Source organism: Papio anubis, chromosome 3, assembly GCF_008728515.1.
Source record: "Papio anubis isolate 15944 chromosome 3, Panubis1.0, whole genome shotgun sequence".
NCBI lineage: Eukaryota > Metazoa > Chordata > Mammalia > Primates > Cercopithecidae > Papio > Papio anubis.
The window spans coordinates 150,229,845-150,253,895 of record NC_044978.1 but is presented as its reverse complement, the minus strand read 5'-3'; the positions used below and the strand labels follow the sequence as shown (position 1 = coordinate 150,253,895).

The following is a 24,051-nucleotide window of genomic DNA, read 5'->3' as shown; positions in this document are numbered from 1 at the left end:
AACTCTTCATAGAAATGAAATGAGAAAGTCCCTAAGGAAAAATCTAAAATATTTACTTAAAAAATTCTGAATGCAAGGTACTCATAGCCAAATAGTAGTTAAAATCATAAAGCTCTAGCCTATGGAAAAATTTAACCTAGAAAATTTGTTAGTGGATGGTAACAAATGTCAATAAAAGTCCTAAAAGATACCACTGTAAGTATCCTCAGGACATGCAGTCTTGAAAAACATAACTTCCAAAGAAACTTTTGAGATAGTTATTTGCCAAAAATACATCTGTATAACTGAACGGGTTAAATACTGCTTTAATAATATCACCTCCTATTTGGGAAGGCTTATTTTATGTCAAGTATAGAGGCATGCACTTAAGTGAATTAACTATCTTAACCCTCATAGCAACCCCATATTTTCTTCATTTCTAACAAATTATTTTGTTTATTATGCCTGAAACTCAGCTCTTTCTTAATTCCTTTTTTTTTTTTTTTTTTTTTTTTTTGAGATAGGGTCTCACCCTGTTGCCCAAGCTGAAGTGCAGTGTTATGATCTCAGTTCATGGCAACTTCTGTCTTCTGAGCTCAAGCAATCCTCTTGTCTCGGTCTCTTGAGTAGCTGGGACTGACTACAGGCATGAATCACCACACCCGGCTAATTTTTTGGTATTTTTTTTGAAAAGACAGGGTTTCTCCATGTTGTCCGGATTAGTCTCAAACTCCTGAGCTCAAGCTATCCACCAACCTAGGCCTTCCTAGTGTTGGGATTACAGGTGTGAGATACTGTGCCTAGTTGCAACCCACATTTTACAGAAGTTATAGCAACCTGAGGCTAAGAGATTTTAAGTAATTTGCTCAAATTCAAAAGGGGAGTAAGTAGTTAGGCCAGAATTAACCACACTATTTAATAGTCCAGTATAGGATTTTTATGTATATGGGTTTTATAAGTTAACAAACTTGTTTGGATGTGGCAACAAAGGACAATACAACAGTAACCTAAATAAGATAGAGGTTTTTTGCTCTCTTAGTTCATGTAAGTAGTCTAGGACTAGATCCAGCTCTTTCTATCTCTCAGGGACTGACTGTGTTCCTCACAATTCAAAGTTGGAGTCCTTATGCCCAATATTATGATATTAGTTATAGGAAAGTGATTAGGTCATGAGAGTAGAGCCCTCGTGAATGAGATTAGTGCCCCTATAAAAGAGACCCCAGAGAACTATTGGGCCCTCTTTCTTCCGTGTGAGGATATAAAGTGAAATCAGCAGTCTGCAGGCAGGAAGAGAGTCCTCACCAATACCCAACCATGCTGGCATCGTGATTCTAGGCTTCCAGCCTCCAGAACGGTGAGAGATACATTTCTGTCATTTAAGCCACCCAGTCTGTAGTACTTTGTTTCAGCAGCCCGACAACATAGCCACCCAGCCAGCCTCTCCGCCAGCCTAACATCCATTTTCTCAGCCAGCCTCTGGATCTGCCAGCCATCCAGACGGACTCTCAGCCAGTCAGCTATCCTCTCAGCCTGCCTCCAAGCCAGCCTTTCGGCCTATCTGCCAGAAAGCCTCTAAACCAGCCGACTTGCCAGCCAACCACCAAGCCTATCAACATGCAGCATACATCCTATGGCCAAATATGTCTACGCTAGTTCTTACCATTACATCCACTTTTCAGTTGGTGGGAAGCAAAGAAGAAAGGACACAGTATACACTTTTATAGGCCAGAACTAGAAGTTGTTCATTACATTTACCCATATGCTATAGACTAGACCTTAATCAAATGGCTACATCCAACTTCAAAGGAGGCAAAAAAATGAAATCCTTATCTGGGCATTCATGTGCTCTGTTAAATTCCAGGGTTCTATTACTAACAGAATAAAAGGAGAGTAGCTATTTGGGGATATATTTTTTTATATATACAGAGTCCTAACTAACAGTGTTTGTCATAGAATCATCCACTTCTAGGCTAAACATGAATGTTCTATGAAATATTTTGATTTAGCTTTGAAGTATTTAATACTAGGCAGTCCTTACTGCTATAAATTGATGGCATGAAGCTTGGGTCAATACAAGATTATTTTTTGACGAGAATAGGAGAGTGTTGATTTTTTCTGTGATCATGATGGAAAGTGCGTCCAACTTCTTCAAAAGTAATATAAAGTCATTGGAAACTAGTTTCTGTTCCATCTAGAGATAACAAATACCCCCTATATTGCTGTGGTGCTATTAAGATGTAGATTGTGGTTACGGGTGCCTGTGAGGGACCAGGGAGAGCATCAGGATAAATAGCTAATGCATGGGGGACTTAATACCTAGGTGATGCTTTGATAGGTGCAGCAAACCACCGTGGCCCATGTTTACCTATGTACCAAACCTGCGCATCCTGCACATGTATCCTGGAACTCAAAATTAACTTAAATTAAATTTTAAAAATTGTTGCATTGGAAAGAGAAAAAATAGAATGCAGAAAACAAAAAAAAATAATAATTTAAAATGTGGATTGTGTTAAAGCCTAAAAGATCTACACTGAGCCCATGCAGATGAGTCCATGAATAATACATGTCTGCAAGGGTCAAGGAGTAGTCGTGATCACTACTGACAATCAATGGATTAATGGATTAAATGAATCATAAGTAAGAAAACAATATAAATAATACATTATTCACTAATTAACTTAAAACAGTCACATTGTAGGCAATAAAGAATAGTTATTCCAACTAAACATATGAATGCACATGTATCTATCTATGAGATTATCTATAAGATTAACTTGGACTACATGTGAGAGAAAAATCAACATAACAGCAACCCATTCCAAAGTCCATGAAGACAGAATACATCAAAAACATTCTATAGACATTTCTATGAAAAGTCATTTTCTTTTGAAGATATATGTACAAAAATAACTACAGGACCACAAAAAAAAATTATTGCAAATATTGTAACACTAAAAGCAAATGGCTCAATGTTGAAGACTGTTTTCCCACATTTTGCTTACTTTAACTAATAAACACTAACTTACAGGGAATTTACCACTCTAGAAAAATTAGTCAATTAAAAAGAGCCCCTTAATACGGCTTCCACTTATATAGAGCTCTAATTTCATTTTCTGTATTTTCATCTCTCTTTTATTTTTTTACCTTGTCAAATATTTTTCCATGTATTCACTTTGGGAAGAGCACTGTAAATAACTACATCTCTCTTGTTTAGTACTAGAGAGCTTTTAAATCCCTTTGTACGTAATTTTCATTTACTTCTTATATTAGTAACTTTCATTTACTTACTAATGCTTATTAATACAAAGTACAATGTCTTAGAATCTCCGAAAGTCAGTGTTTCTTAATTTTCTCGTTTCGTAAAATCCAGAAGTTCTGATTTATGATATTTTTAACTGATGAACATTCTCCTGAATTCTGGAGCCTTCAAGGAGCACCGAATGTAACTAACAACTTCATTGGACCCACCAATACAATTTCAAAAAAGTGTAGGTTTATATTTCTTAGGAGATCATGTAAACACAGTGATACTCTTCAACAAATTAATAGAAAATTTATACTTTTCTAAATGTTATAAAAACTTGGATTTTTAGACAGAATTTTAATACAGAAATTTTTATACAGAATCCTAAGTGTTATGGGTTACGTGAGTATATTTTATATTTGTAGTAATGGTCTCAGCTTGAAACTTAGATATTTTCATTTTTGGACATAGATAAATCTGAGCACATCTGGAGAATCAATTCTAGTGGTTTTGAAAGTATTTTTATATTGGAAGACTCCTTTGTTCAGCCAGGCCCAATGTCTCATACCTGTAATCCCAGCACTTTGGGAGGCCAAGGCAGGTGGATCATCTGAGGTCAGGAGTTCAAGACCAGCCTGGCCAACATGGTGAAACCCTGTCTCTTCTAAAAACAAAAATACAAAAATTAGCCAGGAGTGGTAGCAGGCACCTGTAATTCCAGCTATTTGGGAGGCTGATGTGGGAGAATCGCTTGAACCCAAGAGGCAGAACTTGCAGTGAGCTGAGATCACGCCATTGCACTCCAACTGGGTGACGGAGTAAGACTCTGTCTCAAAAAAAAAAAAAAAAAAAAAAAGGAAAAGGAAAAAGAAGACTTCTTTGTTCAAACAAAATCTTCAGAGGAAATGAAAATAAAATAGATGAAACGGATACAGATCTGGTTGAAGCAGCGCAGGGGTGGGGTGGGATCTCTTAAATTACATAATAATATTGAATAACTTAATTGAGCATCTCAAAGATACATTTTACAGGCAATTTTAGGCCCAGTAGACATTAGTTAATATTAGCAGCTTGACTGATAATCCCTGTTTCTATCCTCTGCTTTCTAGGATGCAAAAATCACAAGTCTCATCCAGGTACATTTGTAGGTGCTCATGCTCTTTTAATTTTTTAACAAAATTTTGGCTCTACATATCACACATTGTGAAACAGTAGGATGAATTATTACATTGAGAAACTACAAATGAGGTACTTCACATTACAAGTGAGTTATTTTAATTTCGATAACTTCTGGTCAAATTTCGTTCACACATTTGGTATTTGAAACAAATGAATTCTGCTTGCTTTAATCCAAAATAGAGGATATTGGTCTCTGAGTCCAAACTGCATATCTCAGTCCCTGGGCTAGGCCTAAATTGCCTATTCCTTCAACAGATGTTTATTGCACTGGTGCTATATCAGTTAAGGTTCAGGCAGAGGAGGAAAGTCCCTGTGTGTTCTAGGAAAAAGGACTCATTATAGGAATTAGACTTTATGCAATGGTAGAAGGAACTAGAAGGTGTGGGAGGAGGAGTTAAAGGATCAGAAAAGAAATTAGCAAGGAGCTAATCTGAGAAGCTGAGTATATTCAGTTGCTAAATTTGAGCCACAAAGGGGAACCCATAGGAAGTGCTCCCTGCACAGACCAACTCGACAAGTCTAGGGGTCCACAGCCAAATGTCTGGAAGTATGTCTTGAGGCCAGCATTGATCTTTAGGACCAGTAGGCTGGAGGAAGACCTAGCAGAGCAGAGAATGAAGGCACACTGGAACCTACTGAGCACCACTAATCTATCCATTACCTCCTCAGACTGCAAAACAGCTTTCACAGACTATTGTCTGCTGCATCACTTCCAATTTTCAAATCTTTTGCAAGCTTTTCTGTTTGCTAACTCTATATTGGTAAGGGACTATATAGGTGAGGGGATTCTGGGAAATGTAGTTCTTAGTTTTACCAAGATAATGTAATAGTGTATCATAGCCTGTTCGTGTAAGAAAATGAACTAAGTAATCTGTAAAATGGGAATCATAACAGGGTATTTGAGAAGATGAAATGACATAATGCATGAAAAGCTTTTAACACTGTCACCTAGTGAATATTCAAAAAATGATTTTAATTATTATATATTAAACAGACAAAAGGGGGAAGTAATATGATTAACTTGCTCAAGGTGCATTAGAGCAATAATATGTATATTACTGTGGCTGCCATGAGAATGTGCATCTTGGACCCCTGACTGCTGAGAGTGTAACTAACCAATAGCTCTAGCTGCTAAGCTCTGAAACTCATTGCCTCAGTTGCTTTAGGACAGGTACTTCTTGGCTCTCAGCCAATGTCTGGGTGTGGCAGTGACCAAGGCAGGTTTGTTGCTGGGAAACCCAGAAGTCCTTTGAGAGTAGAGATTTTTGGCTTGAGGCCTCCCAGATGGCTATGTTGATCTTTGCTTAAAACTGCAGGGCCCATCTAAAATGATTCCACCCAAATTAATTCCTTCCTTGCTTCCTTCCTTCTTTCCTTTATTCCTTCCTTTCCTCTTTTTATTCTTCAACCAAGGTCAGACCAAGCCTTTCCCAGCTCCCTCCCCTTTTCTCTCCCTTGCCATTCCCATAATACATTTCTTACACATTTAATCTGGTACTGCTATTTCCTTCTTGGATGACATGGATAAACACAATTGCAAAAGAAAAAATGTTAGCATACTAAGAAAATAAGGTCTAGCACCAAAGAGGGAAAAAAAGGAAAGTTAATAAACAAATAATTAATTTAGAAAAATTGACATCTGTAATTTGATTAGACCAACAAAACTGCCTGGGTGCTAATTCTAGACCTTTTTTTCGCTACATAGAGTTTCAAAATAAGAGTTTCTTTATATAGAGTTTACACTCATAGTTCACATACCCTGCCTTCCCTAACAGAAGCCAGGCTATGTTTGGAAAGTTCTGTACTTAGAATGGTAAAATCCAGTTGTCCTGAGACCACACAGATGAACATCCATGGAAATTTTCCTGTTCCATGCCTATGTGCTCGCTCACTTCCACTAGTCTTTTGTCTAGAGTGAAGTTATCTATGAAAGAGTATCCAAGAAAATATTGCAACCTTTTCCAAGTTCCAGGAAATCCGAGTAGGTGAAGATACACTTCACCTCACTGTATATAAGGCAACATTGATTGGATTGACACTTATTCTGGCCCAAAGCATAGTTGATCTAATATATGAATAAGGATATATATAATATATAAAGGATAAGCTAATCTTCATTTCTTCCATTGCTTTATCTCCTATTTCAGCTTCCATTGAGATGATCAAGAATATGCTAAGTTAGTACCTCTTTTGCCTCTAAGAAAATGATGACTCAGGAGGACAGTTTGTTCTGCCATTGCCTTGGTGGCCGGGAAATTCAGTGTGAAGTTCAATGCTTAAGAATGATGTTTCCTCTTTCCTAGTAATTCTTTTTCTCTTTTCCCTGTAAAATTTTTTATTTTTAAAACTTTATTAGTAGTACTCATATGTGATTCAGTGAGTTTATTTCTAGGGTGATCAGTCCTTAAATAGTTGGATTTTTTAGAGGGGATGGAAATAAGTAGGCTATAAAATTTTAAATAAATTATATATGTACATATATATCAATGTTTACTATGCCCAAACCATGATTACAAATCACTGAAGAAGTTTTAGAAATAAACAGACCAGGTGCCATGGCTTAAGAATGTAATCTCAGAGTTTTAAGAGGCTGAGGTGGGTAGATCACTTGAGCCTAGGAATTTGAGGCAGCAGTGAATTATGATTGTGTCACTGCACTCCAGCCTGGGCAACAAAGCAAGATCCTCATCTCTAAAGAACAAAAGAAGAAAGAATACTGAAGGGAGTTGTGAAAAATTTAATAGTTTCAATTCAAGCAAGCATGTGAATTTACATCTCATAGCTTTTTATTTAAAGGAATGAATCTTTTTGTTTAACTTGTATCAGGTAATAGCACTGGAACACGAAGCTGATTGGTTACAGATCTGGGTCTGTAGTATCACGAGAGCCAGCTAACTTTCCGTCGGTATCTCCATTCATAAAATATGAGGGTTGGACTCGGAAGACCTAAGGGATCATTTCCAGCTCTGGAATTGTATGATTTCTTCTAAGTTTACTCTTACTGTATTTCAACATTTAAACATCTAATTACCATAGGAGAACACATTCAAGAATGACAATAAGAAGTGACTATGCAAGAGGAAGTTTCTTAACTCTTTTCTCTTTACAAAGGCATTCTGAGGACGTGGACTGTAGTGAAGCATTTCCTTTCAAATTAGATTTGAATGTTAATCAGATAATGAAGCTTTTGAAGTTCTAAGAACTCAAAATTCCATTCAGTGGTCTGATGTCATGAAAATGGATCCTTAACCAGTCAAAAGAGCTAATTCATTTTGGGAAAAAAAAAAAAATGAAACAAAAGCATCTACGATTTCTTAGTCATTATAGTAGCTCTGTGAAACTATTATATAAACAGCTTAAAAACATACTGTTTTGGTATATACTGTGCAAAAAAAAGATTCTAAGCTTGACAACAACAGAATAGACTCAGTAACTATTTAGCAATACAGCAATTTGCTTTGTTTCAAGCATAACTGTTACTAATTACTTTATTCTAGCAGTCATGATAGAGCAATACTATCTGAAGGACTGCATTAACTTTGTTGTGAAATATCAGATAGTCCTTGCATGCTGCAACAGGTTGAGTATGTATTTACCTGTAGCATTAATTTGATATCCAAACAAAATTATATGATATGGGCAGATTACATAGCAATAGAAATGTGTTTATTTAAGTCCAACTAACATAGTTAGCTAGCTAGCCGTGTCATGTAGGCTAACCTACACAAACAGGATGTAAGATACATACTTTAATTTCAGCTGCCTGAGAAATGAAACTTTTCTTCTCAGTGCCTAGAAGAGTAGGCACACAAAAGCGAAAGCACATAATAGATGCTTGGTGAACATTTGTTAAATAAACAAGCTTTTATGTTATCTTGATCAGCTTAGTGTCGAAAGTGGGAATTATTAGCATTCACCAAAATGGATGAATTTTATTTCTCTATAACACATGGAATTTATGATAGAATGTGTGTGTAACTCTGTATGTATACTTAGATGCCACTGATATTAGTTATATTTCTGATGTTTTGTTTAGCCGTTTACAGTGGTTGCTGTTGTTTTCTTCAAAAGTGTTGAAATAGAATTGTCTACTTGTGAGAAGTCCTTTGAGCCTGACCTTATGAAGTGCTATAAGCTATGTTTTACCTTAATATTGAGGCTGTCCAAAAGATGTATGTTTCAAAACTTCAAAGGAAACTGTATCTTGTGTAGTTCATGCAATCAGCCACAGCATAAAACACTTTTCTGAAGACTTGTAAAGGATCCAAACTTCAAATCTCAAGATTTGGCTGAAAGGGGCTAGAAGTAATTATCTGATAATATATACTTCCATTGTTTTCTCCTTTTTGTATCCAAAAAAATCATTTGAGAGTAAACATAGGGGAAAAGTTGCTTTAGCAAGTAATATACAGGAGAGGGAAAAATCCCAGGAACATCTAGAGAAGGAGCAGGCGGGAGTAAAATTGTTTGTTTCATGTCTTACACATTGTAGGCCAGGAAAAACAAACAAACAAACAAAAAAAATCACCTTGCATTTTCATTCAAATTCACATGCACAAAGTCTTCTCTGAGTCAACCAAATTAAACTAAATCCACCAGCATGAGAAATTCAAGGACTGAGCAAAAGAATGTCTCATCATTAATAATAAGTTGGTACATAACCCAGAAGATCCTTCTTTCTTTCTTTTAAGTTCAAGATATGGCTGCTTCCCAGTTCTTGTCCCCATGGAAACAGGATGTGCTTGGTGTAACCAGCTGACGGAGACAAACAGCTTCGAGGCTGTGGCTACATCCCTGGGGCTGGTTTCACTGTGAAGTTCTCCTGACTGCTGCACTATTAGTTCAGCTGTGATTCCCCCATTCTTTCCACAAATCGAGGTCTACGCAAAAGTTTGAAGTTGCATTTGAGGACATCTCGAGTTTTTAATATTTGACATCTATTTGTTGTGTTTCCATTGCTTTCTTGTCTATTTCATGCATTCTTTAAACAACTTGTTTAATACATTGCTCATTTCTTCTTTTGAATATACATTTTTAGTTTTCTTTGATCTTTATCAAATGCAAGTTTAGTCACTCCAGCTAGATTTGTAAGATCCACAGAGAGAAAAACTATTTAAGCCACTTACAAGGTTAGAACAGTGCTTAGTATACAATAAACACTATAGATTGCCTGATGGACAAATGACTCACTTTAGGGCTTTTATTCTCTGTAATATGTAGTTATACGAGAATAACTGCTCATTTTTAGCCAGCAGAGATTTGGTAATACATTTGGTTTCCCTGTAGTGGATTACTGTTGATGATCTTGACTTGCTGTTTGTACTATTCATGGCTCACAGGTGATGTTGATTAAAGTCATCCCTAGATGGGCTGTGACATCAATTACTGACCCAAATCTCACAGCTAAACTGCAGGTTGGGCATCACCACTATCATTTGGAAACAGTTAACGTTGTATGGAGGCTGATGCTCTACACACATAGCTACATGGAGATGTGCAAACTTTCTCAAGAATTCACTTGTCTATTCCAGTTTGCTTCTTTGTTTGTGTATCTCAGAAAAGGGCATTGCCACAGCTGCTGGATTACGTAATGGCTCAAAAAAGCAGTCTTCAAGGTCATTCAAACACATGACTATCTCTCTGGACCAGAACAAGAATTCCAACTTGCATTAAAAAGTCATCATAACAACCTAATTTACTCATAAATAGTCCTCGTGTGAATTACCTCTTCTCAAAAAGCATACTGAAGATATTTTCTTGCTTTTTTTTGGTTATTGTTGTTGTTTAATTTATGGCGTGTCTCATGCTATCTTTGAATGTTGAGATTATTCTCCAGGTATTAAGTTTAGATCTTATTGCTGAAATAAGACCAAGTGACATACAGTAAAATATTTGAAAGTCTGTTTTTTAAAAAAAAAATCTAGAGTTTTTTAGTAAAATTATTTTGAATATGTTGACAATGCATGTCTTAAAATCTTACATCTTATTTCATAAAATATAATCCGAGGGCTCCTTGTACTTCCAGATACTCAATTAGTAATCATCAGTTTTTTAGAAATTACTCCTTTTTACTATTCTAAGGTATCTTTAACATTTTGAAAATTTAATGAATGAAATTGTGGTTTTTAAAAGAACCCAAACAGAGGCAACAGTTTCTTCCATGAGTGAATATATTATTAGTCTTGTACCTTTGAAATAAGAGAAGTCCTCTAGTACTGAACATTCTGGCATATATTTCCTAGTATCATTGGTCCTTCTTAGAACATAATTGAGACACTGAGGAATTAACTCCTTCAAGACACAAGGAAGCCACTTCCCATCAGAGGTTCTGACTTTATTGTACTATCCTGTATAATCACATGAATTCATATGGCACCATTACTGAAGTATAATGAGATCGTTAACTCCTAAGCACTCAGTTTATTTTAGACTTTCAAAAATGCAGATTGATTTAAGATTAAGAAGCGATTGCAACCACGTATTTGCAGCAAAAGCAGTTATGAGACGAGAGATGGGGAAAACAAATTGTACTATACTATTTAAGCTCAAATTTCCTTACTCTCACCCCCACCTGGACAAAATGGCACTTATAACATCCACTATCTATTAAAGATTTTGCTTTTAAAACAAAATTAATATTCCTAAGAAATGCAAATATAAAAGGCGATAAGTCTTTTTTTTTTTTTTTCCATTTCAAGTATGGATCTGATTTTAAGACTTTATTTTCAAATGGCTCTTTCAGTGCTTTTGTAGGTAGGAGCCAAGAATTAAGAACAACCCTCATCTTGTGTGTTAGATAATACCACAGAGAGTTTCTCTATCCTCAGCTTTAACTCCTGTCTACTGACTAGACCTATTTAAATTGCCTAACCTGTTTAATGAGCTCCAAAAATAAATGTATATTATAGAGAAAACCAAAGGACACCCACTATTTACAGAGAAATGACACGGAAAGGGCATTTCTTCAATATGTGACCTAAATAACCCAAATCACATTTAATTCAATATGGGAATCTGGGATTACATCAGAGCTGTTATCTGGGTCTGCCAGTAACTGCAATAACATCTTTAAACAGTAGCACAATCTTGGATAGCCTCTGTCCTAACAAAAATGACTTCTCCACTAGGATAGAAATTAATTCACCCTTGCTCTCATTTTTATCACAAGGAGTTAAAATAAATTTTAAAAAATCAAATGCAGCTTCCTTGGACTGTTACAGCTAATTCTGAATTAAGAAATGAAACAGTTAGTAGTTATGTATTTCTGACAGTACTGAAAACAAATGCTCCTAATGATATCATTTCACATACAAACGTAACACATAGGCTGAGATGCACCTGGAGAGGCATCCCATAGAAGCTTCAGATTTTATTATTACAGATTCACTCTTTAAAAGTTCAAATAGGGCCTGGCATGGTGGCTCTCAGCATTTTGGGATGCCGAGGTGGGTGGATAATTTGAGTCCAGGAGTGTGAGACCGGCCTGGCCAACATGGCAAACCCCCCTTTCTACTAAAATTACAAAATTAGCCATGTGTGGTGGTGCATGCCTGTAGTCCCAGCTACTCTGGTGGCTGAGGCACGAGAATCGCTTGAACCCCAGAAGTAGGGGTTGCAGTGAGCCAAGACTGTGCCACTGCGCTCCAACCTGGGCGACACAGCGAGACTCTGTTCAAAAATAATAATAATCATCATCATCATCATCATCAAATAATGCTGATGAGGAGACTCGACACCTGCCAAGACTCTAATGAAAGTGGGTTTATTCAGGTAATTTTTGACAGATGACGCAAAGCAGCAAGAGATAAAGAGTAACTTGGAAGGTATATTGAAAGAGGTAGTTGGATGGGAAACATGGCCAGAAAGGAGATGCCAGTGATGATTTCATAATGAACATGCTAGCCTAGGTCCAGCCATGGCTGTTCCTCCCACTCATTGCCACCCACTGAGGTTCTAGAATGTCCCTGAACCTGGTGATAAGAACAATGATGAGGGGAAGTAAAGTAAAAAAGAAGATTGATAATATTTTCTCTTCTGATACTGGACATGGTTAATACCCACATATATATATGAGATATATACCCACATATATATATGTGAGAAACAAAGACTCTTGAAGGCTCATTGTGTACAATGTCACCCTTCTAGTAATGATGAACACTATGGGCTCCTGAGGTATTCTCAGCTCATGCACATTTAGCTGGAAGAGCTCAAATATTTCTAAAAAGCAACAAATCAGGCATTCTTTTGCATCATTTCCCTACTTCAAGATAGATTTTTCTTGATGTTGAGTGTTGAGTTTATGCTGAAGAATTTGATTCTTGCAAATTTATTTTTACAGTGCGAGGGATATTTTTGCTGACAATTCAACATTCAAAGGGATGAGTGTACGACGTCTCTAAGAGATGTCATGGAGTGCAGGTAGAAAGGACTTTTTAAGGAGGTAAGATCTAAAACAGGACAGTCACATTTAATTGATGAATTTTTTTATGATTGTCCAGAAGTAAAACAGAGAACCTGGAAGTGATTTGGGAGGATATGTTAGTGTCAGAACATATAAGACCTTTTCTTTGTCTCCTTTTTTAAAAACTCTTTTTCATTCAGGTGTTTCTTCTTTGTCTTTTTCAGAACTGCTTCTCAAATCACTAGTCACTAGTCACTAGTCACTAGTCACATCCTGGTAGAAGTCCAGCAATGAAGATGGCACAGAAACACATTCCAAATACTGTGATACCATAAAGTATACTGTAGCAATGCATCTGGCACACCCTCATTTTAACATCTGTCTCAGAAGATTTTGACAGAAGATAAAACTGTCTAGTTTTTATTTCATTGGTTTCATGAAATTTATTTCACTGGTTTCATGTCACAGGCCCATGACTGTATAAAGAGTCATAATCTTTACAAACACAACAGTGACTCACAGAGACATGTTGCAAAGCTGTAATCCAAAACATTGATGTTAATTTCAGAGGCCATTAATGGTGTTAAGAAGGAGCTTTTGTTAACCAAATAATTGAATACTCATAATTACTTTTCAGTTCCAGTTCAGTTCTTCACACCAAACCATTTTCTTTACATACTGAATGCAGAACTTGCCAATAAGAACTTTCAATACTAAACTTCTATGTAAAACAAAACATCTCAAAATCAATAACTACTTTAATGGAATAGTAAAGAATTTACTTAAACACAAAGGAATGAAAATATCTCTGCAAATATGTCTACTGACTTTTCAATTTTGGTGACTTCTTTCAAATTAATTCCTTTACCTCTGTTCCTCATTCACATAAAAATGACAAAAATGAAAGATAATTTTCTAGCCTATAATTAAATTTCTCCATTGTTGGCATATAATATGTTTTTAATACATTTTTCAGTTGTCATAATTCATATGAGAATTATTAAAAGAGATTTAGTTGCCTTTGAGGACTGTATTTGGAACCTACTTCTTAAAAATTGTGTAAAAATAATTGTGGCTTTTGAGAGACAATTGGAAATTTGAACCTGATCACATATTTTGTGATATTAAGGAATTTTATTAATTAATTTCTAGGTGGGAGAATGACATGATTTTCTTAAAAGAATGTGTGAATTGTTTATTACATTTCAACATTGTCTTAATCATCAAACATTTGTTGACCTTCTGCTGTATCTAGAGCTCTGTGATCCAGATGAAGTATTTGATATTAAGCCATTACCAGATGGTAGTTACTCTACCTCTGTTTGAAATTCATGCCCAGTTCATTTGATTGCTTTAAATTTGAGTTCATTCTTGAGCATATGCCACCAAATTCCAAGCATTTTCAAATGGTGAATTACTTCTTACAAACTCAGTGGAGAGTATGTTTGCTGATCTGATGTAACCCACTTGAAGTGATGCGTTGTGTCAACCTTAATATCACCATCGAAGGATCCCTAGGGAATGCAGCATTTGGCTTATTTCATTGTTAACATCCGAATTTAGTTTATATCAAAGTAACATAACACATATAGTTTTAAAAAATCATATAGTATGAACAACAACTTGAAAGAAAAGCAATAGATCATTGCAGCTTGCCCTTCTCCCTCCCCAAGTACCTGAGCGTCTGTCATTGTCCTCAAGCATAATGCCATCAGCAGCACACCTGTAATTGAATAAGCAGGACTCATTACCCATTTCAGTGAGGGAAAACTTACACCACAGAGAATCCAGGGGTGTCTCAGGTAAAGGATGTTAAAAGGGACTTATAACAGGATTTGGGCTTTGGTTGGGTGAACCGACGGAAGTTTCCCGCTCTGAATTGGATGCTGTCTAAAAGTGGTTATGATCTGTGATTGGCTATCTCAATAAGTCTTATCTTTAGAGAGGGTGGACTACAGTAATGCTAAAGATGCAATTGTTAAGAAACAGTCCTCATTCGTATTAGCTGAGAGAGAGGAATGTTTTGTATTTTGTGGCTTAAACAATGCTCATGTGTTTAGACATGATTGTAGAGTGATCTTCAATTTGTTTTGATCCATCATAGTAGATGATGTCATGTGATTTTTTTTTTTTTTTAATGTTCAACAGAATGCTAACACCTACCTGTGAGTGCCAGGACAGCTGATAGCAACCCCGGGGCTTTGCTGGTGGTGCCAGGCTAGCTCCTGGAAGTCAGGAGTTGCCTAGTTCCTTCCTATGCCTTTTCCCAGAGGCAATCACATTAAACTTTTTAGAAGTTTCTTCTGGCACTTACCTCCAGATTCCTAATAGTTTTTCTTTGTTTTTAAATGTTTGATTTATTTTTAAATATTTGACTTCCTGCTGTAGAAATAAGACTTTTTGCTCTCTTGTATCCACGCTGCTATATACATTCTCTATGTACATGCCTCCTATGCCCATCCTAATAATACACATATATCACACTTTTTATTTTAAAGTAATTATGGACATCTTTATTATTGTGGCTATGTCAATATTATTCATAACAGAACTATGCGATACACTATAATTATATATCCTTTTCTTTACAATTTAGTTTTTGCTGGTTTTAATAATTGTCTTTTGTTTCTGTTGCTAAGTTATCAACAATTCTTTTCCTCAATTCTCTAATAGAATTGTAAAATTTCTCTTAAAATGTTTAAAACATCAGCTAATTTGTCAGTTCAATTTTTTCTGCTTGCAGACAGACTTCTGAAGCACTCAGGTGACTGCTGGAGTCTGGAATGGGGGCTTTCTAGGACCACAGCATTGCTGTCGCCCTGGGACATCATTTAAAGCGTTTGATTTAGCTTTAAATCTCTCTTTTGCTGGATTTTCCAGTTCCTGACTCCTATGTCTGCGTTTTTCTTGTGTCATTCTGTTGCTTGTGATAGAGTTCATGTGAGTGGCTTCCCAAAAATGGGTACACGGGAGATAAATCGTTTGACATTTGCCTACCCGAAAATGCCCTTTCTTTCTCTGCACACCTGAATGATGTTTTGGCAGAAAAAGATTCCTGAATTGGAAAGACGTTTCCCTCACAATATTGAAATCACTTATTATTTGCTAGGTCTTAGTGTTGCTGTTGAGAAGTTCAATGCCTTTTGATTTAAATGTGACAGTTTTTTCCCTCTTTTGAGGCTACTGGAATGTTGATCCTTGGTGTGAATTTGATATGACTGGTTATGATTATTTTTTGCATATACTGTTCTGGGCTCTTTCTGTCTAGAATATCATATACTTTAATTCTGAGAAATATTTCTATATTATTTCCTTGATAATTTCATTCATTCTGTTTTCTCTTTCCAGAACTCATATTAGTGGGACCACTTGGATTTAACCTTTAATTTTCTTAACCTCCATTTTACCCCTATTGTCCATCTCTTTGTCTTTTTGTTTGACGTTTTGGGGAATTTACTCAACCGCTTTTTCTTTGCCATATTAAGAAAATTCTATTATCATAATTTAATTTTTGTGAGTCTTATTGCCGTAATGCTCCCCTTTTAAAGAAAATATTTTCTTCACTTGTGAGTGCATTATTTTTTCTTATCCTAGACTCTGAACATGCTAATTATAGATTCATTTGATATTTTCTCTTCCCTGTAAACACAGGGAAGTTCTGTTTTTTTCCCCCCCAAGTTCTTTAATTGTGTTTGTTTACTTTAGTCTCTAGCTTTATATTAGAGGCTTTTTCAAATGCCCGACCTCCTTGGTTGTTATTCCACTTAAAGTGAGGCATGAAGAGCCTAGTTTGGAATCTTTATATGATGTGGAGCTTCACTGTGGATGATCTGACGGAGGCAGAGTAGGCTTTTGGGGTTGGAAATAGGGAGAGGGACACTGAAAGTTTCACTGTCAGTAGGTTTTTCTCATGGAGTGTTCAGTTACTCTGTGGAGGAAACTTTGCGTTTTCTTCCTGGGAGGTTATGCTTCCCAGCCTGTGTTCCTGGAGTTGAGCAGAAGAATTGAGCGGGATCTCATAGTTTAACGTTGTAGAATTTCACTTAACCTCATTGTCAGCATAGCACCCCCTCCAGCTCTCTGCTCTGCTGAGCTTTGCTGCCCCCATTTATTCATAGAGGAAGTCTCTAGCTTCTGATGGATGGGAGAGACTATTGCCTAGCTCTTTGGGGCAGAAGAGAGGAATCTAGGAATCTACCTGCTCTCCAAACAGAGTTTCAACAAAAGCACCTGTTTACCGCCCTAAGTTCACCTTTATTTTCAGAGGTCCTAACTGTCTCTAATTCCGGGAACTGCTGAGATTCTGTGACAAGAACTCACCTATTTCCCACTGTCTGGGTGCTTAGGTTTCAGCTCTGTTTGGTTATTTACTACTTGCCCATCTGCTTTTAGTCTTCCAGGAGTTCATTGACATCTTTTGTCTATTATCACCCATTTTCTTTATCTTTTGGGATTTGTATATCGTTTTATCCTTTCCAGGGCATCTCGCTAGAAATCAGATATGGAATATATATCTAATCTACTTTGTTTAATCAGAAGTGTTAGCAGCTTTGATTTTTACCACTTGGTCTTTGAAAACATTTTAAAATTGATAAGCACATTAAAAATTTGAATGTATAATTTATATTTTACTAGTCCAAAAGTTACTAAAGAAAACAAAAACACAACAAAAAGAAAACAATTTATTTTCCTTCTCCATCCGCTCATCATCCAAATGCATGAGTTTATCTTAAACAGACAAAAGATGACCAGACATTCAATATGAATGTTCAAAAGGGGAACAATTATTCTGGACTGTAAGTACCAAAGTCTCTGATGTAGGCAACTACAGAAATTCAATGAAAATAAAATCACATTATAGAACTAATAACATTGACTCATAATACTTCAGGCATGCATAACTCTTTTGCTTACATCTGACCTACCCACCACTACCCACTATAAATGCCATGAAAAATAGCACTCTTCATTACGCTTTAAAACTTTATTGTCTTCACTTCCTTTGAAATTAATAGCCTGTCATTGATAGCCGTATTGCATATTTTTATTTCTTTAGGTAGTAAACAGGAACTATCCTACTATTTGAATTTTATTTCTAATCCACTTGAATACTTTTAATGTTAAGAAAAACTATTGTCTTTTGACCACATAATGGTATGAATTCAAGACTGCAAACTAACGTCAATGGAAGCACTGAATTCTCAGTAAGAAAGTAAAAGGAGTCATAATAATTAGTAGCTACAATGAAGATGATAATCAAATGTTAAAACCATTCAGATGAATTTCTGCAGTGAACTTCTGTAGGTGTCTTGACTGCAAATGTCTGTTCTTTCTGTGGTTAGTGACATCAATTAATGGAAAACAAGGTGCAGGAACATGCCGATGCATGTTTTAACAAGTAAATGCAGCGTGGCCTGTGGTAGGTCTCACTTTGCAAATATTATATGTTCCTAAGAAGTCAAACAGAGAACAAGTTTAAACTTGAGGATAGCAAATGTGAATGAAACAAAGAGAATGTCTGGGTTTGTTTTTTCTCCCTGAGAAAGGATTTTCCCACATATCTAGAAATAAATGTAGATTGCTGAAGTGATCAGGCAGCATTTCATGATCAGTTTTATTCAATACTTAAAATGTGCCTGGTAAATTCTCCATTAATCTACTTCCAGGGATTCATGTACCACTTATTTACTGATGACATTCAAATATACCAATATTATTCTAATTTTTCAACTTCAAACACATTCTAAGGAATTTTTCTGAGTTACTTCAAACTCAACAAATCTAAAATTAAACAAATTTTCTACCCATCAAGCCCAATGTCCCTCTTAAATTCCTTAATAGTTTTATAGTCTATGTAATCACCTAAATTAAATATTTTAGTCATATTCTAATACTAAGCATAGTTCTTAGTATATTTATTTCTCAAATAAATAAATGGATGCATTTTCAGTGCTTTCTAGTCCTCTCCCTATAATCTGATGGTTTGGTAAGTTTAGTAAGTTCTATCCACTATACTTCAAAACCCCTCTCATGCCATCCCCTTCTTTCATCTGCTCTATTGCTGTTTTAGTACAGACCTTCAAGCCTCCTAACTCTTATATCTCTGTTGTCTAATACAGCTGCATCTCTGAAGCACAGATTTCATCACATTGCAGCCTGATTTAAATCTATTCAATTTCTCTCTTATCTGTAAACCAAAATTCTAATTTCTTCTCCTCACTCTCCACAATTATTGAACTCTTCATTTGCCACTTTTCTTGACTCATTAACTGAACCTTCCTCCAAAGCCATACTTTTACATTTTTGATCCTACTGTGTAATCTCATGACGCCATGACTTTGATCATATTATTTCCTATGCTGGAATAGTTTTTTCTTTTACTCTATAGCCTGCTTATCCTTTAGTTTCTAATTCAAACATTTTCCAGGCCTCTAAGCAGAATTTTTTTTTAAACTCCTCAAAGCTTTTATGATACTTTTTCTTTATACTTCTCTAGCTCTCAACACAGTCTAAGCTTTATTTTAATAATCTGTTCATGCACCTGTCTCTTGAAGTCCTAAAAAGGGCTGACCTCCAGCACTTAGTTCCTGTCCCACAGTAAATGCTACAGGAGTTTTCAAAATAGGCATTGAATTAAAGCCATGTATACATTATTTTTGAGAATGACATCTCTTTAAGGAGTAAGAGAAAGAAAATAAAATGAATGAGTGAGTCTTTAGTTTGAGAAGATTCATATGATCCAATCCATGAAGTGATAGGAACTCATGTTGCAAAAAAGGCCCCCTTTTCAGTGAACAGAAGTTAACTGAAAAAATAAGACACATAATAGCGAAGAAGCACCTCTCCACTCCGCAGCCACCAGTCATTCAATACTGCTCCTTTCCTTTTCCTTCAGAGGCTTTGACAGTCTTTACTGCAGTGGCAGTCATTCTTCATTATTTATTCTCTGGGCTTGTTTTTCCCCATCTTGTCTTCCAGGTGCTCTGAGTGTAGCCCTTAGAACTCCAGGGCTTAAGATGAGATAATGTGTTGCCTGTGGGAGGGAAGCACTCTGGCTTCCCTTTGAAAAGCTTTCATTTTGTTCCAGTACCCCTGAGGGAACATGAGCCTCTCTGGAATGTACTCACTGCCCTCTCCCTTTGGCGTGGGTGTGTGTTCTCCCTTCCTTGAGCAGTGGGATTGGAGAGAGGGAGGCAGACTGTTCTGGTTTCCTCCAAATACCCCCAAGTGCTGTATTGCATAGCCCCATATATGATGTGCTGGCAGGCAGACAGGCAGCAGTGGGGAGAGCTTGTTGTATCTGAATTTTAATTACACATGGTAAAGACTTCTTGCTAGTTTGAGAAAGCTACTCTTCAGGTTTGCTTTCTTTCAGTGAAGGGGCATTTTATCCAATTAGAGGGAAATTATTAGAGGCCAAGTTCTTATCTCAGTCTCTGCAGATTTACCATATAAGAAGATGCTAATTATACTTACCTAACCAATGGTAATAGGCTCTGCTCCAGTAGAGGAATCTTTTTAAACTCTTGGTTATAAAAATACTATACATATACACATTAATTAGAGTGACTTGTCAAGACCCCATGTGTAACCATATCCAGCTTCAACATTTATTAATTTTTTCAGCACATTTTATACCTCTACCAACCCCTATGCTCCTAGATTATTTAGAAGCAAATCAGACATCACATTATTTTATTCATAAATATTTTTAAGTTTACAGGAATCCTGCCAGCAATATTGTTCTAACAGTTTACTTTTGATTAATAAACTTCTTATCCCACCTGGAATCCATATTTTGTTGCCTGAAAACTTGGAAAGTATTTGGGACTTCCACAGTATATTGATTTTGTAAAACTCACATAGAGAGTTGGATCGTGTGAGTTAGCTCTACCCCAGTGATTAATGTATTCTGTACACAGTAGCACACACGGTACAGTAACGCCCCTTCTTTGGTTACCTAGTAACTTTTCACTAGTCAACACCAAACTGAATAAACCACTATGTTGTGAGAAGGTGCTTGGCCAGCTGACTTGGATCATCTCCTAGAGTTTAGGACACATAACCATCACCAAGTTTGAATTTGCAAAACCTTTAGGCTTTGCTGGCAGGAGAGAAAATATCACTTTGTACCATAAAATGGATACGGAATACATGGGCTCAGGTAAACTGGGCCAAATATTGAAGCAGATTTGGAGACAAAACCAGATGCTAAAGCAGGCACTCCTGGGTGATGACCTTTGTGAGGGGGCTGGTGGGGCCACTTGGATGGCCACTGTGGTCTTTCTGGGTCAGGAGCTCAGCAGGGCCCTTCACCAGCTGCTGGAGCACGCCGCAGGCACCCTGCATTCCACCTGCCAGCAGCTGCATGTGCTGCTTGACAAGGAGAATCAATGTGTCTGGAGAAAAGGCAAGTATTTTTTTATAACTTAATCTTTCTCTAAGAAATATTGATTATGGCAAGATCTGAGAGGGACTATGAGCATACCAACAAGGCTAAGATGGAGTTTCTGTCCACAAGAGACTAACAATTTCATACGGGAAATAAGTCGAGACAAATGCACAATAATGCCAGGGACATTGGGGCCAGTCCCATTAGAAACACTTGAATGAAGTGCTTTTGGACTTCAGAAGCATTTTAAATCCCATCTGTAGGGTGGGGAATTGAGAAGTTTGCTAGAAAAATGTAGTATTTAAGCTGAAGTTTAAAGAGTGAATTGGACTTATGCAGCAGGAAATAGAGAGTTGGTATTTTTTGTAGGATCCAAGACTTAAGAGACAGGAAAATACAGGCCTAGTTTGAGGCAGAGCTAGTATTTTTTTTTTTTTAATCAGAATATAATATTCTATCTCTAGGGTCATTTGAGCTTAGACTTATTAATTGCACAATTCCTGGGAAGACTGGAGTGGGTTGGGATAGGGAATTGGATCCCTATACACTGAGGCTGGAAAGGGATTCTTGGGAATAGGTCCAGTTATGGATGTGGAAAAATACAGCAGGGCAGGAAGAATGTGGAATCTGATGAATATAATCCTAGATAACAACAGTTACTCCAGATAAGCATCTAGGTGGCATCATGAAATTCAACTCTAAATAATACAGTATCAAGATAAGTGGGCAGGTTCCATCTATGATGAAATCCAGGGTAGACGATATTAAGAAATTCAGTCTAAAGGGCAAATAGTGGGCATCAGGGAAATCTTTCCAAAGGCAGCATGACTGAGAAGCCATCAGCTGCAGCCCAAAATCAGACCTTTAATCTCTGGAGGGAATGGAACATGGTCCTTGGCAACATAACAAGACAAATATATATTCAGAAAAAAACAAGGACTTGGCGAAGGGATGATTTGGTGATGGTTTTAAAAACACTAAGTTATGGGGCCTTAAATTACATATTCTTTAGTTTAGAACTGAATTCTAAAGACTAGAGAGGCACTAAGCCTGCAAGAACTCATCAGGTGACCTTAATAGTGAGGAGAAGCAGGATGAACAAATAGGAGCGTGGGAAGAATGATGATGGAGTGAGAGATTATATCAGATTTGACCATACTGAGAGTTTACTCCAGAATGAAGAAGGTTGACCTGAGTTAGTAGGCTTTGAAAAGTCACTTCACGTTCCAATCAGAGAATTGGTATGGTCAGAGCTATTCTCTGAAGGACTAATTTGAAAATTTCCAGTGGTCACAAATTCATCAGGAGGAATAGTATGAACCTAATCCAATTATTATAGCAGTAACTGGGCTCCAAAATGTAGCATCTACATTGGCAGAAATAATGGAGGTATGGTGTTTCTGCCAACCAAGCCACATCTGGAGTGTTCACCTAATTTTCAGCCCAGCATTTTAAATGGATCATTGATAAACTATTGTACATCCAGTGGTAAAAGAACAGTTCTCAAAATCATAGCAAATGAAAAACAATTGAGGGAGATGTTGACTTCAGTTCTTATTGGGGGAGTGAGAGGTTATGACATTTGCCTTTAAATATTCAAAGTATCTTTATAAGCAAGAGGGATTAGATTTACTCTTTGCTACCATGTTAAAAGTGGTTTGTTTTCAATCCTACAATTGTTAAAAGAGTGACAGTTGTACAATTACTTCTCCTTCATGAGATTGGCTTAAATGCCTAGTAAAGGTCTTTGTAGGTTTCTAAAATTATCTTGCCATGTTTCATTAGATGGCAATGCAGACACATGATTTGGTTTAGTTTTGTATTTATTCTTTGTGTGTCTATGTATGTGTGTGTAGAAATCGTTACCTTCATAGACTGCCTCATAAAAATAACTGAACATTTGGGGAGTACTGCTGCACTTCTAAAGAAAGAAGAAAAGGAGATGTGTAATTTATGCGGCATGCATGATGAATGTACTCCACAGCAGACAATGTCCTCCATTCAAATTACCAAAGCAGCAGACATTGCTGCAAGAGGGGAACGAAATGTCATAGAAACAGTTACTGTTTCTCCCACAAATGGAGAGGACAGTCATTACACAAACCAGGTCCAGTTAGAAAAAAATAAAACACATATGAGTTCAGCATTAGTGGAAAAAGAAAACAATACATCACTAAAAGGATGTGTACTGGTGCAAGAAGAGTCACAGAACAAAATGTTCCCAGATAATGCAGAAAATGAAGATGATAAACAAATAGAACACACGACTGTTGAGAACATAAATGGCAACAGGAAAGAGATTCATGGCATAATCCAGACAACAGAGAGAGAAATTCAAGAAACCTCAGAAAGCCCAAGAGAAGAGATGACCACGTCCTCAATAATATGTGATATCTCCAAGAAATATATAAATAGTACTCTTCTCAATGATTCAGAGAATATAAAGCACAAGAATAACATAATGGAAAAGGAGTAAGTAAATGCAATGTGGGAAGTGCTTAAGTATGCCTACTTATATGTGTGTTTCTATAGTCAGTACATGTCTTAGTACATTCAGGCTGCTATAACAAAACATCAGAAAGTGGGTAGCTTTTAAACAACAGATATTTATCTCTCACAGTTCTGGAGGCTTGGAAATTCAAGATCAAAGTGCTGGCAGATTTGGTGTCTGGGAGGTGGCTTCTTGCTGTGTCCTAACATGGTGGAAAAAGTGAATGAGCTCCCTTGGGCCTATTTTATAAAGGCATTAATCTCATTCCTAAGGACTCCACCCTCATGACCTAATCATTTCCCAAAAGGACCCACCTCCTAATACCATCACCTTGGGGGCCAGGATTTCATTGCATGAATTTT

The 24,051-nt window shown here is 36.6% G+C and overlaps 1 protein-coding gene and 1 long non-coding RNA gene across 6 annotated transcripts in view; one reads left to right on the top strand and one right to left on the bottom strand.

The window, feature by feature from the left end:
• The window catches only part of DTHD1 (death domain containing 1), a 105,192-nt gene that overhangs the window by 14,250 nt on the left and 66,891 nt on the right, over positions 1 to 24,051 (top strand). For 3 of the 5 annotated variants that reach the window (XM_031664664.1, XM_031664666.1, XM_031664663.1), the window contains one exon: positions 13,031 to 23,670. In XM_031664664.1, the coding sequence (XP_031520524.1) occupies positions 23,000 to 23,670 (671 nt within the window). In that variant the 5' untranslated portion in view covers positions 13,031 to 22,999. Of the gene's footprint in view, positions 1 to 12,743; positions 12,846 to 13,030; positions 23,671 to 24,051 lie in introns of all 5 variants that reach the window. The other 2 variants (XM_031664667.1, XM_031664665.1) reach the window with 2 other exon arrangements.
• The window catches only part of LOC103881181, a 39,771-nt gene continuing 29,950 nt past the window's right edge, over positions 14,231 to 24,051 (bottom strand). Inside the window, exons 2-3 of the long non-coding RNA XR_004182818.1 lie at positions 14,483 to 14,529; positions 14,231 to 14,320 (exon numbers count right to left, since the gene is read on the bottom strand). This is a non-coding gene — a long non-coding RNA (uncharacterized LOC103881181). The remainder of the gene's footprint in view (positions 14,321 to 14,482; positions 14,530 to 24,051) is intronic.